This window comes from Podarcis filfolensis (assembly GCF_964270895.1).
Source record: "Podarcis filfolensis genome assembly, chromosome: 1".
Taxonomy (NCBI): Eukaryota; Metazoa; Chordata; class Lepidosauria; order Squamata; family Lacertidae; genus Podarcis; species Podarcis filfolensis.
In genome coordinates this window covers 113,843,618-113,861,671 of record NC_139604.1, presented here as the reverse complement: position 1 = coordinate 113,861,671, position 18,054 = coordinate 113,843,618, and the positions used below count along the sequence as shown (strand labels likewise).

The window sequence follows — 18,054 nt, the reverse complement described above, 5'->3', positions numbered from 1 at the left end:
CCGGCTGGCCTTGCTCTCCGGGCCACGTCCCTGGGCGTCCGGAGGGGCGCGCTAGCGGCTGCCGCTCTATGGTGCAGCTGGGAGGTGTCATGGCGGCCGTCGAGGTGGCAGCCCAACCTGGAGGCCCCACGGCTGACTGAAGAAAGGAGCCCGGGCTGGAGGGGAAGCGCGAGGTGCTTCATGGCGGCCCCGGAGCTCTGAGGGAGGCCCAGCAGCTGGCTTCCCTTCTCTGGGCTGCTCCCCGAGGCAGGCGGGCGTGGGGAAGCGGCGCGGAGGGGAACCGGCGGTGGCAGCTGCTCTTGGCGGCGCCTTGTTTTTCCCCTTCGACAGCTGAGCGGCAGCGGTGATGGCGTCGTGGCTGGGCGGCCTGGGAGCGGGACTGGGGCAGTCCCTGGTGGGCCAGGTGGGAGGCAGCCTGTCCACCCTGACCGGTCAGATCTCCAGCTTCACCAAGGATATGCTGCTGGAAGGAGGCGCGGAGGAGGTGGGAGGTAAGGAAAGTGGGTGGGTGGGAGGGAGGGAGGGGAAGGTGGCAGCACTCAGGGGTCCTCAGCATAGAGAAGACAAAGGAAAGACACGGAGGGGGAGGGGATCAAAAGTGTCCCGAATACCGGAGAGGAGTAGCTCTGATGCTGGGAGTTGTCTATAAATGCCAGATGTGCTTTTGGGATGGGGAAGGGTGGAGTTAAAATCCTAGAATCGTAGAGTTGGAAAGCCCCCCCCCCAAGTCATCTGGTGCGACCCACTGCAATGCAGGAATCTCAGTTAAAGCATCCACAGCAGAATGACAGAGTTAAGGGTATAAATATGTACTTTATTTTTATTTATTTTTTGGCAAAGGGTGTTTAAGGAGAAATCACTGGGTTAAAGCTGACCGAAAGTCCAGAGGTAGTATTGTCAATTGATTTACCAGGGGGTGGAAGGTTCGCAGGCCAGGAAGGACTTGCTCACAAATTTGTTGACAGCTGCCTGGGTTACTGTCGATAGGAAGGGGCAAGGTGAGTGTAAAATGGAAGAATGGTATAAAGAGGTGTGGGATATAGCTATTAATGGTAAATTGACAGGTGCTATTAAGGTAAGATGGGGAATGTGCAGGAGAAATGATTTCGAGGAGTTGTGGAAGGTGTTTGTAGGTTTTGTACTGTTAAAACGGAAAGGGGTCAGACCATCGCAAGTGGTGTTGAAATTCTGGGAGGTTGGATAGTGGAATGGTCTCAGGGGTGGAGTGCACATCTTTATTTTTATTTTATTTATTAGTATTACTTTGTCAAAAAACATTTTTTTAAAAAAAATGACAGTTAAGGTTAGATGACAGTTCCTGGGATTCACATTTAGGGAAGAGTGCTGCCATGCTCAGTTCCCACTTTCGGGTTTCCCACGGGTATCTGGTTGGCCTGTTTGAGAACAGAATGCTAGACTAGATGGGCCTTTGGACTGATTCATCAGGGCTTTTCTCATGTGGAAGCAAGGTAGCAGAGTCAGACCGAGAGCTTATGAAAGGGCAGGGAGGATTGTTTTGAGTTGGAGCTACAAATGTTGAAATAAAGTATCTTGCCCATCCCATCCAAAAATACACAAGGCAACAAACAATGTAAACAAATTGAAACAATAACAAATACAAAACAAGCAAACTGTTAAAAGTGCCTTTTCTTTAAAAAAAAGCATACTTTGGACAAAAAGTAGCAGAAGAATCAATTTTCATAAAACAGTATATTGAAAGGAAAAGTCTTGACTGCTCACCAGAAAGCACACAAGAATGGGACCTGGCGAAGTTCTTTTGGGATGATGTTGCACTGTTTTGGCACCTCCACAGAAACACGAACTTGCACCCAACAGGTTAGATATTGGGGGTTGGGAGAAATGGCATTATTGTGATAGGGGAGGACAGTATTGGTCAAAAATACAATGAGGATATTTCAAAAAACTTTTAAAACAGGGACCGTTCATGAAGAACATCACAAAACAGCAGTCAACCATGGAGATCATAAAGGAAGGAACAGTGTGGGACACCTGGCAGAAAACAATAAGAAATGCCTTGGATATTGTGCTGTTTGCTGGTGTACTGGGCTTTAAAGATCTAAATTGCGGTAGTTTCTTTTCTAAAAACATCAAGTGTAAAATGGGCTACCTGTAGATCAGGGATGGGGAATCCGTAACCTTCCAGGTACTTCTGGTCTCCAGCTGCCATCATCCCAGCCAGCATGGGTTGTGGGAGTAGTGGGGAAACAGTGGATCATCTGGAAGGCTTTCTGTACTAAACCATGATTAAGATTTACCACTGTTTTGAGTTCACACTTGACAACTGCCTAAGGCAAATTACATTTTTAATGACAGGTGGAATTTGTGGATCAAGTGAGGATAATGTATATGTCACTGGCAAAAAAAAATTCTGTATTTCTGGCAGAGCTTTGTCCCTTTTAGTATTTGGTTTTCAATTGTTCGTTCTGTATATATTGCTGTACCTGGACAATCTTAGAAAGCACACCACTAATATAAACTTCATAGGAAGGTATATTATGAATTACAAACATGTAATACAAACATGCTTTCCATAAAATGTTTGTACCAATTTTTTATATTGTGATCGTTAGTTACATGCAACTTGAGTGTAGTTTTCTTTGTTGGTTGATTTAATCTCCAGTTGGCTTTGTTTCATTTAGAATAGTGTGTTTTAGAAAATTTTAGCAACTTTTTTCATTCCACAACTAAGCAATTTAAATTGTCAAGAGCTTTGGAGAACAGGTGGCATATGAGAAAGGAGGACAGCAAAAATAATTTTGGTCTAATAACTATTGCACATCGTTATGTTTATGTCTATCTTTCTGTTGTTAGAAATGCATATACACTCAATTGCAAAAGAAAGATGATGTCACATAAGACATTTTTCACTGTGTACACTCAGAAGGCAAAGTTCAGCCGTCGTGTTAAAGGTCTATATACTGTGACTGTTCTATCAAGTATCCAATAATAGTGGGATTCCAGAGATTATCCATTATTCCAACAGGGTGTTGTGAAAAAAGCAAAGTATTTCAGTTGCCTAGAACTTTTAGAACATAATATTTGTAGTTTCCGGAAGATACATTTGAATTTAAAACATGTAGTGACTTTATTGAATATCAAGTTTTTAAGTAAGTTTTCAAGCATCTGTATCTATGTCCTTTTCACCTGCCAGTGACATAGAAGTTTAGAGGTTGAGAACGTATTTACTAAATGCACCAATAAAATATTCCAGCACTATCCCTACTTGCATTATGTTTTATTATACACAAACAGTCACTATATCATAAGGGAAGCAAAATCTTTTCTAAGGATCAGAATTTCATATTCTGAGGAGAATATGGTTTACGCATAATCTCGTGAGTTTTATGTAGGTAAGAAACAATTATAGTGGCGTCAACCTTCCTGTGGTATTGTTGTGTGTTGTTTTTTTAAAAAGTGGTGAAATATCCAGATATGGTTGGTCCATTATATGTTTGTTTCTATTTTAAATCCAACACACATGAATTCTAAAATGTTGTGTTATTCGTTTTAATTGACTCTCAGGGACTAATACAGTACTGAAGTAGTAGTAGTTCAATCTAAGAAATCCTTTTAAATAATCTACCTTCAATTGACACTTTTTAATATATTGCCACTAAACCTATCCACATACATATACTGTTGTGATAATTGATTTCATTTGTATTCCCTTCTCCATTCCTTTCAGGTTCTGCAGCAGACTTTCCTGTATCCAGCTCCAGTCTGCGGGATGTAGAAAATATTCATGGAACACTGAGATCAGAGGTAAAAAATTAATCTGTAAAAGCACACTGAAAAAAATAACACCTGTTCTTAAGCTTGGACTTCTTGACATATTTTCAGTGCAGTAGAATGTTGGTTTAATTGGATTTAGGATTCTTTTCTTTGACGATTCAGTTTACTTGTTTTCCCCTCTAGAATGAGAGGCTGAAGAAGGCTTATAATGATCTGGAAGAAAAGCATGAAGCAGCAGAGCTTCAAATAAAGCAACAGTCCATAGAATACCGGAATCAGCTACAGCAGAAAGAGGTATAAAGTGACACAGAAATTGTTGTTCAGCAAGGGTGTGTTCATTGATTGATTGATTGACTGATTAGATTTATAAGTTTTCACCCTAAGGGTTGGTGACAGTTGATTCAAGGATTTTGTGTGTATGTGCACACTACTGTTTCTTTTATTGAACTATAATATCAATGGCTTTTTGTCTGAGTTAAGCTGCACTGGCTACCCACAGTTTGCTTTACCCAGTCAAATTTTTGTCACTAAACAAATAGGGATAATTGTTGATTCAGCTCTTCATATACTTCTTGAATTGTTTCAGTGTGGTTGGTGGAATTTCAATGAAGGACTAAAACACAGAAATACGTTATGAATGTCATTTTATATTTGCCCAAATCCCAGAGTGGTTTTCCTTCTCCAGGAGACAGTAGCATAGCATAAACCCTTATCTTAATCCAGAATGCTGTTCCCACGATAGCAGATATATATGTAAACACACATTCTCTCTTTTAAGGCGGAAGAATTACCCTTCATTCTACAGCCATCCACATGGATGCATTGTGTTATGAGCATGATGGATGGGGATGAATCCTTCTGTTCCTCCCCCACAGATACAAGATTGCTGTCCAGATAAGCATCTGAACAAGATCTGTGTGAAAAACGTGCTTGTGCAATACCTGTAGTATATCAAGTAGAAAATTCCAGAATTAATTACAGTCATACCTTGGGTTGCGAAGGTGATCCATGCAGGAGGCACATTTGCAACCCGCAGCGCTGCGCCTGCGCACATGTGTGATGTGATTCGGCGCTTCTGCGCATGCACATGGCATCATTTTGTGTTTCTGCGCATGCATGAGCTCCGAAACCCGGAAGTAATTCCGGTACTTCCGGGTTCGGTGCGGTCCACAGCCCAAAGACGCGCAACCCGCAGCGTTCGTAACCCGAGGTATGACTGTGCTTGAAAGCCGCAGTGTAGAGCTTCTGGTCAAGAAATACTTTGTATGACCAATTTGATACCACTTGTAACCACTGAGTTACATGAGAAAGTTATTTCCTACTTTATTACATGTACAATCTCTGAAGTCTTCCACTCAGATGGGAATACTTTTATCAGGTGATAGGTAAATTCTGAGATTATTTGTTCCTTCGTACTGAATCTTACTTGTAACTGTGTCCTGTCTATTTAGGTGGAGATCAGCCATCTTAAAGCCAGGCAGAATACACTACAGGAGCAACTGCGGAAGGTGCAGTCAGCTGCTCAGTCAGCACAGTTAGGAGCTGCTGCCTCTCCATCAACCACTCCATCAGCTTCCTTTGTCCCTATGGTTAGACATAGTTCTTCTGGTTTTCAAGGAGATGACATGGACTTCGGAGATGTAATCTGGTCCCAACAAGAAATAAACAGACTATCAAATGAAGTTTCTAGGCTTGAATCGGAAGTGGACCATTGGAAACAGATTGCGCAGGTGGATCGCTTTCCTGTGTTACAAGTGTTCTGAATTTATAACACTTTTTGAGTTAACTGGTAATAAAACCCATGCTGCAGTCTCTACTGGGATGGAAGATTTGTCAGGATTTAGATAACTATTCTGGGCTTTTCCATTAAATGAGAAATTGTTGACTTCCTTATTTCTAAAACTGGGTAATCCTTATTAATATATATTATAACATGAATGGCATAAGTGTGGTGACAGTGTCCAACTTTCTCTTACAAACCATGGAGTGCAAAGCTCTGCAAGATTGTGGCAGAACTACATTTGGCCCTGAATTCTTGGGTTGTGAAGCTCTGAAAAGCACACACTTGCTTGATTCAAGCTCTCAGGTGTTGTGGTTTGATGTTTGTGACATGTCAAAGTGGATAGAGATGTACTGTATGTCAACTTTGAATCCTATGTATGCATCTTTGTTCTTTTGACAAAAGGGATCCAAAGCAGATCAGTTATATGTATTTATTGGATACATTTTTTAAAAGAAATATAAATATGAATATCTATATTTTCTCAAAAGTATAATGTTGTTTTAGTATGTATTGCTTTCGAATATCAGTGCTTTTTTCTGATCTTACCTCTCTTCCTTAGAAATATGTGGTATATTATTGGCTGAGAGATGTTAACATTTAAGCTGATACATAATAGACTAAGCTATGATTTGAATGTAGATTCTTTTGGCATTCTGTTCACTGGATTACATTGAATTATAGAATTACCCTATTTCTTAATCTTATGGTTGGGTTTAATTCAGCTCAGTCATACTCTGATTATCATAGAATGATAGAGTTGGAAGGGACCCCAAAGGTCACCTGGTTCAACCCCTTGCAATGCATGAATCTCAGCTAAAGCATCCATGACAGATGGCCATCCAGCATTAGACCCATTTAAATCAATGGACGGCTAAACTCTAAACTCTAAAATTTTAAAATCTAATAAACTTATGACTGATTTCTGTGCTGCTTCTACAACATGCAATTTTTCAGACATTTAGTAGGTGGTATCCGTTGGTAACATTCTTCTTGCACAATGGACTCCCTCTTGTACAAATGACACTTTCCTTCCCTCTCCTACTCCATGGAGCCCTCTATGTGCCTGGTGGGATTAATAATAATAATAATAATAATAATAATAATAATAATAATAATAATATATTTATACCCGTCCAGCTACTCTGGGTGGCTTCCAACAAAATATTAAAAATACAAAAAAAAAGACATTAAAACATTAAAAACTTCCCTAAACAGGGCTGCCTTCAGATGTCTTCTAAAAGTGAGGTAGTTGTTTATTTCCCTGACATCTGAGGGCATTCCACAGTGTGGGCTTACACAAATGGGATTTCCCATTTCAAACATTTAGTGGGTCCCCATTCTCCATATGCAGCCTCCCACATTCTCCCAAAATCTGCTGCAGATCCCATACATTCTAGTTGAACATCTTTCAGCATTTTCAAAACTAAAAGTTTTCTCCTTGTTATTTAGTTTTCCAAACCAGAAGGAGCAAATAATACAGATCAGAATGAAATCGGCAAGCTGCAAAATATTATCAAGGTAAGACTATGTTTTAATAAATTAGTTTTCCTCTTGCTTTACATTTTCTGTTAATCCTCTTTCAGTTTGTAAAAATTCACATAAAACAAGATATTCACATCCTTAACTATGGACAAAATACCATTAAAGGTGAGGATCACTATAAATACTGATAGGTTTGTGGTGGAGAAATTATCTGAGTGAATTAAAACAAGATGTTGTGGTGTTTTTTACAAGTAAACTGTGTTGTTATATTGTATATATAGATAACAATATAGATATAAAATGTGTACCATGCCCAAGTCTTCAGAAGTCTTGCATGAACTATTGCTCACATTAAAAATACAAGACATAATCTGCATCCTATATCTTAGACAGATGATATAACTTTCTTTAAAATGCACATTTTAGGAGCTAAAACAGAACTTGAGTCAAGAAATAGATGAGCATCAACATGAGCTTTCAGTATTACAAGATGCACATCGTCATAAATTAGCAGAAATAAGCCGACGTCATCGAGAAGAACTGGGTGAATACGAGGAACGAATAGAAGAACTTGAGGATCAATTACAGAAAGGTCTTGTTTATTGGTTTGTTGGGAGTTTTAAAATGAATTGTTGATAATCTATTGTCATTGATTCCAGCTCTTTAGAGAACCAAATATGTATAGCATTCAAGAATACTCTTTATGGTTGCACTGTGTATGACAATTTGCACAGTTATTGACCTTGGTGCATTTAAATAGGTTGTAAGAACCAATCAAAAGTTCAGAAGAAATTATAATGATGACTTCCTAGGTATCCTACACTGACTTTTCTGTCTAGATACCTAACCAAGTCTGTGATGGTTTAGGGATCAGTTTTGCCGAGAGGTGGAAAACTTGTTCTCACACACTCCTTATTCAATGTGACATTTAACTCTGGATGCAGCTGGGCGTGATGCTGGCCATAGAGAATGTAAGATAAAACAATAATGTGCAGCCTGATTCTATTCATGTTTACTTGGAAGTAAGTCCCACAAAGTTTAGTGTTAGAATCACAAGACAGAGAAACCAGTAGGAGAACACTTCAATCTCCCAGGACATTCTATACAAGATCTCAAAGTAGCTGTATTACTACAAAGGAATTTCAGTTACAGATAGGTAGCCGTGTTGGTCTGCCATAGTCAAAACAAAACAAAAAATTTTCCTTCCAGTAGCACCTTAAAGACCAACTAAGTTAGTTCTTGGTATGAGCTTTCGTGTGCATGCACACTTCTTCAGATACACATGTGTATCTGAAGAAGTGTGCATGCACACGAAAGCTCATACCAAGAACTAACTTAGTTGGTCTTTAAGGTGCTACTGGAAGGAAAAAAAGGAATTTCAGAAATAGACTGGAAAGAGAAGCTGCTGAATTGCAACTCATTACCAAACTTAAAACCATGGAGAGACCTGGTCTGAACAAAGACATTGGATTCTTATCTCATTATACATGACAAAGCCATTTTTCACCTTCTCACCCCTTGCTTTTTCCTGTAAGACCTATTGCAGTCGTTAAGAGTCAACAGGCTCATCACAGCTATCTGCCAATCACCCATTCCCACCACCCTTCTGAGTAATACCCCTCCCCACCTTCTCACTATATAGAAGGATCTGGCAACTTCTGTTTCAGTGTATCTGAAGAAGTGTGCATGCACACGAAAGCTCATACCAAGAACTAACTTAGTTGGTCTTTAAGGTGCTACTGGAAGGAAAAAATTTTTTTTGTTTTGACTATGGCAGACCAACACGGCTACCTATCTGTAACTAAAGTTTAGTGTGGTTTACTCCTCCATCAGCATGCCTTGGCTTACTGTCTTAGATTCCAACCATACAATAATATACGCATGACAGGATGGAATAAGTTCAGCATCTGTACTAGCTAAATACCATTTTTATACACACATGCTTTTTAGCATCTGTATTAGGAAAAAGTCATTTTTAAAGTTACCTACATCCAAATCTGTACATTCAGCAGCCACAGAATTCACATAATGACTGGTTTCACAGACACAGTGCAGTTCATCTATAAACGCACCCTTTGAACAAACACACCCTTTCTACCTAGCAGGCTCCAAAAGCGTTGGAAGTAGATCCTGGAAATTCCTGTTTCAGCCATCTTTAGGGACTTGATCTAACATGTTGGTAAAGCAGAAGCTTCTCAGTCTTTTTAAAAGTGATTTAATAAGAACCTTGTCATTGTTTTATGCTTTGCCTGTCAGCGTCAGCGCCAATTTTTACTATTCATACATGAAGCCAACAACTTGGGACTAACTCGACTGCTTCCATATGTAGAGCTGGTACTGCTATAGGTGCCACATAATATGAATTCTGCACTTGTGAGAAATAGATCTTTTAGGAATCAGAGTAACTGCTTACTTGTAATTGAACTATGAATGCCAAACAGCGTTAATTAAATATTTGATTTTTATAATTGATTTTTGACAACATATCTGCTGGAGTAAAAACTGATTTTTCACAGGCTGAAAATACTTGCTATTCCAAATTTTTTGTGTTGGATCCAGACTTACATATATGTAATGGGGCTCATGGAAGGAGTCTTCCCTGCCCCCCTCTCTCCACAGCAGCCCCCTGAAATTGTTCCACTAATGGTCAGTGGGTTATTGGGTTTTCCCAAGCCCCCTAGACCACAGCTTACCTCTTTCTGCATGGCCCCTCCAGTCCTTGATGAATCATTTTCTGGTGCCTGGTGGTGTGGGAAAGAAAGGCAGACAAGTTTCATGTTTTCATTAACACTGATCTCCTCTCCGATACCTTTACTTGATATTTCTTGCTGCTTGCTGCTTTCCTTATAGAATCTTTATAAAAAATTAAATCTCTTAAATCCTATACCAATCTTTAACAATTTCAATTAATCCCTTCACCTCCCTCCCCCACAGCCCAGTACTTCCCTCCATCCGTGTGCGATCTTCTTTACCTACTATTATTTTTGTTATTGTTGCATTATTCACTTTATTTGTTATTCCATCCTTAATATATTATTATCCTATCTCCTTGCACCTTTTAAACTTTTGCATATTAATTTTTAAGCTCCAGCACCGACTTTTTTAATGTATTCCTTAATGCAGTCCCACTCTTTATTAAGTTTTAATTAATTGGTTTTGTTACATATGATTTTATTTCGGAGTTGTCTGTTTATTTTGGAGTTGTTTGTTGTAAAGAATGTATATTATGTGAATAAAATAATAAAGGATGTGCCAAAAAAAGAAAAAGGAAAAAAAAGAAAGGCAGACAAGCTGACTTTTGTCAGCCCCATTATGCATGTTTTGACTCTGGACCCAACCCATTATTACATATCTTTGGCACTTAGATCTTGTGACTGCTATGGGAAAATGCCCTATTTCTGGGAGATGTTACAGTTGCGTTTTTTTCTACTTTATAGTTGGTGCAGCTGCTGACACTTCTTCTGAATGCGACCCACAGAACATTGTGGCTGAATCGACAGCATCGCAGCTGAAGGACTTGCAGGATAAAGTCAAAAGTTTAAGTCAACAACTGTCATCAGCAGCAGAAGAGAAAAATAGTCTCTTGAAAGAACTTGAATTGGTGAAAATGGAGAAGAGTCAACTAATGCAGGAATATGAAAGACTCAAATCTGATTCCCATAAATTCCAGGCATCTCTTCTTGAAGAACAGACTGATTTAAAAACACAGGTGGAAGTCCCTAAGTCTGCAGTAGAATCACTGCAAGCAGAAGTGCTCCGACTACAGCAAGCACTTCTTGGTATGAAGCCACTGTAATGTTGTGTCTAATTTTATCATGTACATATAGTTTTAGGACAATCTTGAAATGCACTTCAAAGAGACATATGAAGAAAGTGCTTCTTTATGTGAGGATGGGGGTGGGATTTGGCCATTTTCTCTTCCAGTAGTGTCCTCTCATTTAATGCTTACTCCAGAATTCCCCTTGACCTTCAGAAATAAGGCTGCTGCCTGGGAAGGAAAGCTGAGGAGTCTGGTTCCTGGCCTAAGCGTATGAAAATGAATGCCTCTAAGAATATGCATTTTAGAGATGTGTATGTTGTTATACTGAAATTCATTTGGCTGCCTTGGTTTCTAGCTTATTTCTGAGTGGCTGTCACAGAAATGATGAGTGATAGAAGATAAATAAACAGTAATTACACAATTATTTTTAATGCTAGCTTTTTTTGTTTTAACTTGGTAGTATGTAAAATTCCAAAATTGTATCTTTGTGATTATAACCTCAGGTGTTGCCTTTGTATTCTTGTATACTTTCCTCTAAAAATAATAGGTGTTTTTTTTAATTGTTTTTACAGATGCGGAAAATGAAATAACAAGACTAAAAATGTCAGATCAGGTAAACAAATTACTAAATTCTCATGCTTTTACAAATAACCTTGCATAGTAAGTGCTCCAACAGCCACACATGCCCCTTGTTGCTCACTTCTGTTATAATGCCACTGAGAAACAGGTAAATGTGAACCCAAATTTATGTGAATACCAGGAGGTTGCTGCAGTTTCTCCCATCTCTGTCAGCAGATAATAGTATACTATGTCCTCAATGGTATACTGATGGAAGGAGCACAATAGCACAGTATCTTCAGATCTTACCAAACAATAAATTGACCGGACAAGGCAAGTTAGTAAGCATTTATGTTCATGCCTTCCCTGATTTAACATTTGCATCCCCTTAAAAAAGGGCATCTCGTGCTTCCAGAATGTTGTGATTTTTGCAATTCCATAAATTCAGAAATATGTTTATTTCCTAAAGCAGTGTATGAATTGCAAATATACTTATATCTTTTAATGTTATAAAAGTGGTTTATGCAATATGAAATTTGTGCCCAGGCATGGGGTTGTTTCCTAAGCTTCTGTTACAAACTGGACAGGAATAACATAAATGGTGCCCTCTCCTTTCAGTTGAATAGCTTTGTCTTCCCATTTGGCTAATTTAGTACTTTCAGTCATTAAAGTGAATTTTGTGTTTTCCATAAATAATTTTAAAGCCTCTTAACAAAGACAAAAAACCCAACTGATTGATACTCATGAATATTCCCAAATTGATTTTATCCTATTAAATGTAGGGTCTTTTTTCTGTCTAAATTAAGGAAGGGCTTCAAACAAAACTGGAAAGCTTACAACCAACGTGTGAAAGTGATGTGTATGTATCAACTCAAGGACAGAACATAGAGTTAAATCAGTTAAGAAAAGACTTGGAAAGGAAAGAACATGAATTTAATGAAAGTATTGCTGAAAAAGAAACATTAATAGCAGAACTAGAAGAATTGGACAAGCAGAACCAAGAAGCTACCCAGGTAATATATTGAATAAACTAAAGGGGTTGGGTGGGTAAGGATATTTATTATCTGTACTGAAATCTAAAACTATTGGCTGAATCACTTTTATCAGTATTGCTCATCAGTGAATTTGCTTTGTTGTGAAGAGAAATAATGCAGGTTTTCAGAGAATGTTGGATGGAATATATTCAAAATGTTAACATTTCCTGTTAACATGATCAGAGTAGGCCCATTAAAATTAATGGTCATGACTAACTTAGGTTCATTCATTTCAGCGGATCTACTCTTGAGTAAAAGTTAGTTGAATACAACCCTAACTGGTGTTGACATTAATGTTTAATTCAGTAACATAATTTCTCTAGTATTTTGAAAAACTAATGATGAAATGATGGTGATTTTTCCACTCTTCAGGGTGCTTTACGGGTCTGTTTATTTACCATGTATGGGCTTTCTCTACTTTTTTAACATTTGTTTGTGTTTTTATTTTAGCATATGATTATTTTAAAAGAGCAGCTAGCCAAGCAGAATGCAGAAACTGCTAATACTGTCAACCAGCTAAAAATGGACACAGAGTCTGAAAAAAGAAAAACATCGAAGCTAGAAGCTGAGAAGCTGGAAATGAGCAAGGAGCTAGAAGGCCAGAGAGAGAAATTGGATCAGTGTACATTTGCACTTAATGATTTGCACATGACTAAACAACACTTGGAAAACAAAATAAAAGAGCTAAAAGAACAGCTAAAAACATCCCAGCACTGTAGCTCCAAAAATAAGCAGGAAATAGTAGAATTAAAGAAAAATCTAACACAAAGAGAAGAAGAAATTTCTGTACTCCAAAATAAGTTAAGCAAGATAAGTCCAGAATCTAACAGTGGAAGTCAAGAATTTAACAGTGGTTTTCACGTCCAATCAGCCAAAGAAAGGGAAGCAGAAATTTCCAAGCTGAATGAGCAAATTTCAGAAAATAAACTAATAAATACAGACTTGGAGAAATGTATTTCAAAGCTTCAAATGGAAAACGAAAAGCTTCAGATGACTTGTGAAGAACTGAAACAGCAGTTACAGGAAGCTAGTAGTGAGAAGAGTAAGATCGCTTTTGAAAAAGATACCACGGTGGAAGCTTTGAAACTAGAAAAAAGGCGGCTAGAAAATGAACTAAGCCAAACTGAAAGCCAATTGGTGGAACAGGCTCATAAATATGAGCAAACCATTGAGGAGCTGTCTAATGCACGTAACATGAATACCACGGTGTTACAGTTTGAACACGAGCGCTTAGTTAAACTTAACCAAGAGAGAGACTTTGAGATAGCAGAACTCAAGAGGAGCATTGAACAGATGGAAGCTGACCATGAGGAAACCAAAGAGATGTTAACGACTAGCTTAGCCGGGCAAAAACAACTGACAGAGCTCATAAAAGAGAAAGAAGTGTTTGTTGAAAAATTTAAAACCAGGGCTTCTGAACTAGAGCAGCAGCTTGAAGATTATATTAAGGACTCCAAAAGATTTGACATTTTAAAACAAAGTTTAGAAGAAAAGGAGAAAAGCCTTTCAACCATGAAAGAAGAGAACAATCATTTGAAAGAAGAAATTGAACGAGTGAAAGACCAGCAGAGTAGGTCGTCCTCTTTGGCTGAGCCCAAAACCCTAGATATTATCACTGAACTTGAAGCAGAAGTAACACAATTAACTGTGCATAAAAATAATCTTGAAGACGAGGTAAAACTTAACAAAAGAACGGTTGAGGATCAGAATCAGAAAATGGCCCAACTTCAGCATTCGCTGCAGGAGTACAAAAAGGAGACTGAGGAGTCCAAATTTCAGTGTGAACAAATGAGCATCACACACAAACAGGTGTGCTTGGAAAAGGATGAGGAAATCAAAAGCTTGCAGCGGACAATAGAACAAATTAAAAACCAGTTGCATCATCAGAGAACAGTCATTCAGCCAGATCCTCCTGATCTCTTTCAAGAAACCAAAGTGCAGACACTTAATGGTGAAAATGGAAATGAGAAGCATGACTTATCTAAAGCTGAAATTGAAAGGCTGGTGAAAGGCATCAAGGAGAGAGAAATGGAGATCAAACTTCTGAATGAAAAGAATGTCTTGCTAAGTAGACAAATTGATCAGCTGTCCAAAGATGAAGTTGGCAAGCTCACACAAATCATCCAAGAGAAAAACTTAGAGATACAAGCTCTCCATGCAAGGGTTTCAGCTCCATCTTATGGGCAGGATATTATTTACCTTCAGCAGCAATTACAGGCCTATGCCATGGAAAGGGAGCAAGTGCTGGCAGTTCTTAGTGAAAAGACTAGGGAAAACAGTCAGTTAAGAACAGAATATCACAAGATGATGGACATTGTAGCAGCTAAGGAAGCAGCTCTGAAAAAGCTTCAGGAAGAAAATCAAAAACTAGCCAATGAATTTGAAAACAGCAGCCAAGATATGTCCCGAGAAACTATTAAGAACTTGTCCCGGATCATTCGAGAGAAAGATATTGAGATTGATGCTTTAAGTCAAAAATGCCAAACTTTATTGACCGTCCTCCAGACATCCAGCATGGATGGAGGCAATGAGTTAGGAGGGATTAACAGCAATCAGTTCGAGGAGCTTTTACAGGAACGTGATAATTTGAAACAGCAAGTGAAGAAAATGGAAGAGTGGAAGAAACAAGTAATGACCACTGTCCAAAATATGCAACATGAGTCTGCTCATCTCCAAGAAGAACTGCAAAGGCTTCAAACACAGATCTCCATGGATAGTGAGAACAATTCTCAGCTGCAGATAGAGTATAATGGCTTGATTCAAGGCTATGAACAAAATGAGAGAAAGCTGAAAACATTTAGTCAAGAATTAGCACAAGTTCAGCATAGCATAGGAGAGCTGAACAACACCAGGGATTTTATTCTGGGGAAACTTGATATGGTAACACCTCCTCTGCCAGTAAAGTCTACCACTGCTTCACAGTCATCGGAGACTTCCAGCAGTGCTGCTTCTCAGATGTTTACTAGTGACTCCAAACCACTAAATGAGGAACTGGAGCGCATGAGTAAAGCACTGGAAGAAAAAGATTCAACTATCCGAATTCTGCAGGAGAATAATCAGAGGCTGTCTGATTCTATGGCTGCATCATCGGAGATGGAAAGAAAGGGTCAAGAGGGGTCTGAATTTGAGATAAAGCACTTAAAGGAGAAGTGTGATGTCCTGCAGAAGTCACTTAGGGAAAAAGACCTGCTAATAAAATCAAAAAGTGATCAGTTGCTTTCTCTCAGCGAAAACCTTAGTAATAAAGAGAACGAAAATGAACTGCTGAAGCAAGGTATAACTAACCTAAAGGAGAGAACTCTGATTTTAGAAATGGACATCCGTAAATTGAAAGAAGAAAATGATAGAATAGTGGCAAAATGCAAGGAGAAAGAAACCGAGTTCAGAGCGCTACAGGAGACTAACCTGCAGTTCTCAATGATGCTGAAGGAGAAGGAATTTGAGTCTAGTTCCATGAAGGAGAAGGCTTTTACGTTTGAAAAACTGTTGAAAGAGAAAGAGCAGGTATGTGATGAGTTGAATTTTTGCTTATTTTGTTCAAGGTCAAAGGGAGAAAGGTGTGATTGCTATTAAGTCAAGCAATGCTTATTTTTGTTATCTGGCGCAGGGTCCCAATTGCATATGCAGAATTCCAGGAAGGATGTCAATAGGTTTCTAGACATTCTCGCTTGAGAAATGTCTATACTTTTGCAGAGGCTGAAAACTAAGGAACATGTTCAGGTCTCCTGAGGAAAACACCAGTATCAGTTTTTAAATGTCCATATATTTTAGAATGTAAAGTTTGTAAATGAGGAAGATGCAAATTCTAGTCAACATCTGATTTGCAATGCAATCTTATGCAAGTGTACTCAGATGTAAGTCAGCAGTGTTCAGTAGGGGCTTGTGCATAGATAAGTATTTGTGGGGTTCCCAGCCTTAGTTTAATTCTCAAATTTATTACTGTACACCCACATTTATATCCTTTCAAGTCCCCTGGCACAGTGCTGCACCTTTAACATTAAAAGAAGATAGATCTTTAAAATGCAATAACCTCTCTTTATTTTTATTTTTGGAAGGGGAAAGCAGGAGAGCTGAACCAGCTGTTAAATGAAGCAAAATCAATGCAGGAGAAGGCTGTTGCTTTTCAGCAAGAGAGGGATAAAGTCATGTTAGCACTGAAGCAGAAACAAATGGAGACTAGTGCCCTACAGAATGAGGTATGCAAGAGTTACCAGCCTTTGGGGGCTTTGTGGGCATATTTGCAAACTGAACAAACTCTCAGGGATGTCACACCCACCCCTAATCCAAGTACACACAGCAACCTGGTCTGTAGGTTGCAATATAATGCTCCTTGCAGGGTTAATTGGGGGTGGGGAGGCAGGGGGCTCTGGGTACCAGGGAAAGTCTCTGTAGAAACATGTGGCACCATCGAAGGATGAAAATTGAGTGAATGAAAGAGTGGGTAGCTGAGGGTGAATAAGAAAAGCTGAAGCAATGTGCCCTCAATTAATTATACAGATACAGCATTTACGTGATAAGGAGCAGCGTCTGAATCAAGAATTGGAGAGATTGCGCAATCACCTTTTAGAAAGGGAAGACACTTCCACACGGGAAGCTTTAGCAGCTGAGGATCGGGAATCTAAGCTTAAAAAGAAAGTCCAGCTTTTGGAAGAAAAGCTGCAGTTTTCATCAACTGCAGTGGAGAATGCCAGGTAATAACTTTGCTTAATTTAGCCTTATCGGTACCCAGAATCCTAGTCAGCAGCTAGTTTTGTTGAAATGTTTTGTCCAGACATCCTATTGAGATGGGCGATGATGTGAGAGCACCCTTGTATGGTTTTGTCCAGAAGTCCTGATGGCACTTGTGTCTCTTTCTTTGCTCTCTTTCAGAAAGTAATTAAAGTGTCAGTATACTACAGCCATCATGCTCAGACTTTTAACTGCAACACAGGGCCCGCTCGTGCATTTTTATCATTCTTACTGTTCCCTCCTTTCTGCCTGCCTGCCTGCCTTCCCTCCTTCTCTAAAGGCAAAAGGGAATGCTGGTGGTTTCACTTGTTTAACCTGCCGAGAATAAGTTATAATTAGGTTCATGCCTGAAAGGGGGGGTGGTGTGGTTTGCAAGGGAATTTGAACCAGGGTTGGGTGAAAGTCCTGAAATTTTCAACTAGATCAGGGGTAGCCCTACCACCCACTAATGCATCTTTCTTGATGGTAAAATTTTCTTACCGCCCACCAGTGTTCGATGGAAGGAGGATTCAGCTTGTGCCCTAGAACCCCCTCCCACCCACCTAGATTCCTAAAACGCCCACTAGTGGGCGGTAGGGACCAGGTTGACAACCCCTGAACTAGATAGTGCATCAATAATAGGATAATTCATACCTTAACGCATGGTAGAGAGAGGTGTTTTATTCTTTAGGGTGGGAGCTGAAGGGCCTTGTTTGATCTATACATGCGGTAAAGCACAAGAAAGGCTTTAAGTGCTGGAGGCTTTCAGATTAGACAGAGAACATGAAAGAGGTTCTATAAAATGGTGTCAAGAAAATACAGAGCAAAAGGGGATTTTCCTTCATAACACTGGAACTTGCGGCCTGACAATGAAAGTGATTGGCTGATGGATCAGGCTGGATCAAAGAAAGCAACAGATCTCATTTATGGAATACAGTGGTACCTCGGGTTAAGAACTTAATTCGTTCCGGAGGTCC

The 18,054-nt window shown here is 39.2% G+C and overlaps 1 protein-coding gene across 2 annotated transcripts in view; it reads left to right on the top strand.

Annotated features, from left to right (window-relative positions):
* The window catches only part of TRIP11 (thyroid hormone receptor interactor 11), a 37,541-nt gene continuing 19,487 nt past the window's right edge, over window positions 1-18,054 (top strand). The window contains exons 1-12 of one of the 2 annotated variants that reach the window (XM_083609357.1): window positions 1-491; window positions 3,707-3,783; window positions 3,937-4,047; window positions 5,205-5,483; window positions 6,986-7,054; window positions 7,445-7,610; window positions 10,456-10,797; window positions 11,351-11,391; window positions 12,143-12,349; window positions 12,821-15,874; window positions 16,426-16,566; window positions 16,868-17,061. In XM_083609357.1, coding sequence (XP_083465483.1) covers window positions 347-491; window positions 3,707-3,783; window positions 3,937-4,047; window positions 5,205-5,483; window positions 6,986-7,054; window positions 7,445-7,610; window positions 10,456-10,797; window positions 11,351-11,391; window positions 12,143-12,349; window positions 12,821-15,874; window positions 16,426-16,566; window positions 16,868-17,061 — 4,826 coding nt within the window. In that variant the 5' untranslated portion in view covers window positions 1-346. Of the gene's footprint in view, window positions 492-3,706; window positions 3,784-3,936; window positions 4,048-5,204; window positions 5,484-6,985; window positions 7,055-7,444; window positions 8,060-8,830; window positions 10,798-11,350; window positions 11,392-12,142; window positions 12,350-12,820; window positions 15,875-16,425; window positions 16,567-16,867; window positions 17,062-18,054 lie in introns of both variants that reach the window. The other variant, XM_083609358.1, reaches the window with a different exon arrangement.